The 4,054-nt window shown below is 41.6% G+C and overlaps 1 protein-coding gene across 1 annotated transcript in view; it reads right to left on the bottom strand.

Annotated features, from left to right (window-relative positions):
• The window catches only part of CCDC18 (coiled-coil domain containing 18), a 121,596-nt gene that overhangs the window by 116,739 nt on the left and 803 nt on the right, over nucleotides 1-4,054 (bottom strand). The window contains exons 2-3 of the mRNA XM_023757670.1: nucleotides 1,119-1,258; nucleotides 461-635 (exon numbers count right to left, since the gene is read on the bottom strand). Coding sequence (XP_023613438.1) covers nucleotides 461-635; nucleotides 1,119-1,252 — 309 coding nt within the window. The 5' untranslated portion in view covers nucleotides 1,253-1,258. The remainder of the gene's footprint in view (nucleotides 1-460; nucleotides 636-1,118; nucleotides 1,259-4,054) is intronic.

Here is a 4,054-nt window from a genome sequence, read left to right as displayed (position 1 = left end):
TAAAATACCTAGGAATAAACTTAACAAAAAAACGTGGAAAGACCTATATACTGAAAATTACAAAACATTATTAAAAGAGATTGAAAAAGACACAACAAAATGGAAAAATATCCTGTGTTCATGAATTGAAAGAACCAACATAGTTAAAATAGCCATATTACCCAAATCAATATACAGATTTAATGCAATCCCCATCAAAATCCCAGGTTAACAGTAAGTATACTTTAAGCACTTAATAAATAATTGATTACAGAAGTTTAAAAATAGAATGATACACCAAATCAACTACTTTTCTCTTAAGACAAAACAAGAGCCATTATATTTAAATTCAGCAAGTCTTGAGCACGGTAATAAAAGACTTTGGAAAAAAAGCATTTAAAGAAAAAACTCAAAGAACAAAGTATTTTAAGTAGGTAAAAAACAAAGCCACTTTTAAGTAGAGAGATCTAAAAACTATAACCTTATCTCTTGGCTGTTTTTGAAAATCAGTACTGCTACTGGGCATTTTACAAATTTTTTTATAAGGTGAGTAATTCAAAAGTCCAAGCTGGCTAGGCTGAGAAAGATCTTCCAGAATCAACCTTTCAGACCTTGAGGGATTACAGGCATAATCGGAATTTTCACTTGGACTAACACTAGAGAAAAAAAGAAAAGATGCATTTTAGTTCTTTGATAGTTTAAGTATTCACTCCAAATTTCTATACATTAAATAAGGAATAAAGAAAAGCATTTGAAATGCTGCTAGAAATTGGATTCACACTTAAGAACTTAAGGCTTCAACTGAAATTTTAAATAAAACATAATTAATTTTAAACTAGCAATCTGTGTATTTCTAGAGCTTCTATGCTAGAAATACTTGTTTCAAAAAGCAATCATAATAATAGATGAATAAGGCCCCAAATATATATTTCATACTGTGTCCCTTAATATGTGCTTTCTTAATATGTACATGATTCTACAATATTTCTATTTTCTCCTAAACTGAGTTATATTTAAAATAATAGAATATTATTTCCTATTCTAGAGACATTAGAAACACAATAATAATGAAATTCAGACATTTTACATTTGTAAATTAAGTCATACTCTGAATTCTATATGTGATTTTATTTACTTACCTGGATAACTCTTCCCCTAAACTCTGCAAACTCCATTCTGTTATTTTTAGTTCATGTCTTAAGGAAGCAACATTTGCAAGCAAACTTTCTTCTTCATTGTCTTTCTTATAGTAGTTTGATGTATTAGATTCCATTTATTTCTTAAAAAAAAAGAAATGACTTTCTCGTACCTTGCCAAAAAGAACCTGTGGTGTCAATCAAAATACTCTCATATTAATGGAGTTTAATTATTTTTCTATTTCTGAAGTTGTGAAAGCTTTCATGGTAATTTAAAACAAATTAAAACAAAAAAAAACATTTAATTTCTCTGAAGTGTAAAGCTGTAATGGAAAGTTCTATAGAATTTAAATGAATCAATTTTCATTAGAGCCAGGGTCTAGTCATTATAGATCCCCTAGTCTAAACAATTGTGTGAACTCAGTATTTTTATTCCATGTTAAAAATGAAGAAAATAAGAATAAGACAGATTTGCCGAAACCGGTTTGGCTCAGTGGATAGAGCGTCGGCCTGCAGACTGAAAGGTCCCAGGTTCGATTCCGGTCAAGGGCATGTACCTGATTTGCGGGCACATCCCCAGTAGGAGATGTGCAGGAGGCAGCTGATCGATGTTTCTCTCTCATCGATGTTTCTAACTCTCTATCTCTCTCCCTTCCTCTCTGTAAAAAATCAATAAAATATATTAAAAAAAAAAAAAAGAATAAGACAGATTAGCCCTAACCGGTTTGGCTCAGTGGATAGAGCGTCGGCCTGCGGACTGAAAGGTCCCGGGTTCGATTCTGGTCAAGGGCGTGTACCTTGGTTGTGGGCACATCCCCAGTTGGGGGCGTGCAGGAGGCAGCTGATCGATGTTTCTCTCTCATCGATGTTTCTAACTCTCTATCCCTCTCCCTTCCTCTCTGTAAAAAAATCAATAAAATAAATTTTTTAAAAAAAGAATAAGACAGATTAAATAATATACTCAAGGTCACACAAACAGTAAATAATGGAACCAAGATTTGAACCTAAGTCCTCAGGATCCAAAGACCTTTTAATTGTCACCCTGCAATTTTCTTATTATATATCAATTTCAATATGAGGTATTTGAAGTTACATTTCAAGCTCTGGATATCTGATAAAATTGGTATCATTACAGTCATTCATATTTTCTGAAAGGCAATTTATTACCAAATAAAGATGATCTGCTTCTCCCATTCACAATGGTTATAAATTTTTAAAAGCACACACATTCACATCACAACCACAGAGATCAAAATGATCTTTGGTGGGTTAACTCATGGAAATCTATCCTATATAATAAAGAGGTAATATGCAAATTGACTATCACTCCAACACACAAGATAGCTGCCCCCCTGTGGTCACAAGATGGCCAGCAGGAGAGGGCAGCTGGGGGGGACCAGGCCTGCAGGGGAGGGCAATTGCGGGGGGACCAGGCCAGCAGGGGAGCAGTTAGGCATCAACCAGGCTGGCAAGGAAGGGCAGTTAGGGGTGACCGGGCCAGCAGGGGAGCAGTTAGGCATCAATCAGGCTGGCAGGGGAGTGGTTAGGGGCAATCAGGCAGGCAAGAAGGCAAGCCGTTGGGAGCCAGCAGTCCTGGATTGTGAGAGGGATGTCTGACTGCCTGTTTAGGCCCGATCCCACCAGGATCGAGCTAGTGGGATCGGGCCTAAACAGGCAGTCAGACACCCCTCGAGGGGTCCCAGATTGAAGAAGGTGCAGGCTGGGCTGAGGGACACACACCCCCTATCCCCCTGTGCACGGATTTCGTGCACTGGGCCTCTAGAGTGTGTGTGTGTGTGTGTGTGTGTGTGTGTGTATAATATGCAAATATGGCCAGGATGCCGTAACAGGACACGACTAGACAGGAGGAGGCTATGCGCGCAGGTGAGGCCCGGAGTGGAGACAGAGACAGAGACGGGGGAGCCAGCCCGCACCCTCCACGGTCGAGCAAAGGCCTGGAGAGGAGATGGCAGGCCCGTCACCCATGGAAGGAGCACGGCTCCCTCCCGCCTCCCACGGAATTGGCGCGGGTCCCTCCCGGTTCCTGTGGAAGCGGCGCGGCTCCCTCTCAGCTCCCGTGGGTGCCGGCGGCTCGCTTCCGCCTCCCCTGGAAGCCGCACAGCTCTCATAGAAGCAGCATGGATCCCGGCGGCACACTGCAGTTCCCGCTGGCTCCCGTGGAAGCGGCGGGCGGCCTACTGTGCACGATATCATGCGATGGGCTACTAGTCTATATAATAAAAGCCTAAGCGACCATTACAGCTGAATGACCAGAACAACTGGTTGCTATGATGTGCACTGACCACCAGGGGGCAGACGCTCAACACAGGGACTGCTCCCTGGTGGTCAGTGCGCTCCCACAGGGGGATCGCCGCTCAGCCAGAAGCCGGGCTCACAGTGGCGAGCACAGCAGCGGTGGCAGGACCTCTCCCACCTCCACAGTAACACTAAGGAGCAGCGAGCAGGCGGGCAGTAAGGAGCAAGGGCTCCCAGACTGTGAGAGGGGTGTCTGACTGCTGGGAGCTGGCCTAAGCCGGCAGGCAGACATCCCCCAAGGGGTCCCGGATGGCGAGAGGGTGCAGGCTAGACTGAGGGACCTCCCCCCAACAAGTGCGGAAATTTCATGCACCGGGCCTCTAGTATATGAAGAAAAGCTTTTGTTTCTTCAACTTAAGTGTATTTCTAGGGTTATGAAATTCTCTACTAACTATCTTTGCACATAAAAATCGTGATAAGGGGCCACATTTTATTATTAAAAATTAATACATATAATTAAACATTAAAATACATGTTCATAATTAATACAATTAAATGAAAACTTTATAATCTCTATTACTCCTAGCTCTTTCTGCATAATCTTAAAATAACATTCCTCTTTCGGATCCCATTTACCTTTAGCATTGTAGCATCCCTCTTTCATCACCCTTCTAGAATTCTGA

This window comes from Myotis lucifugus, unplaced genomic scaffold (genome assembly GCF_000147115.1).
Source record: "Myotis lucifugus unplaced genomic scaffold, Myoluc2.0 scaffold_110, whole genome shotgun sequence".
Taxonomy (NCBI): Eukaryota; Metazoa; Chordata; class Mammalia; order Chiroptera; family Vespertilionidae; genus Myotis; species Myotis lucifugus.
Note: the sequence above shows the minus strand (reverse complement) of the source record. Positions and strands in the feature narration are given on the sequence as shown.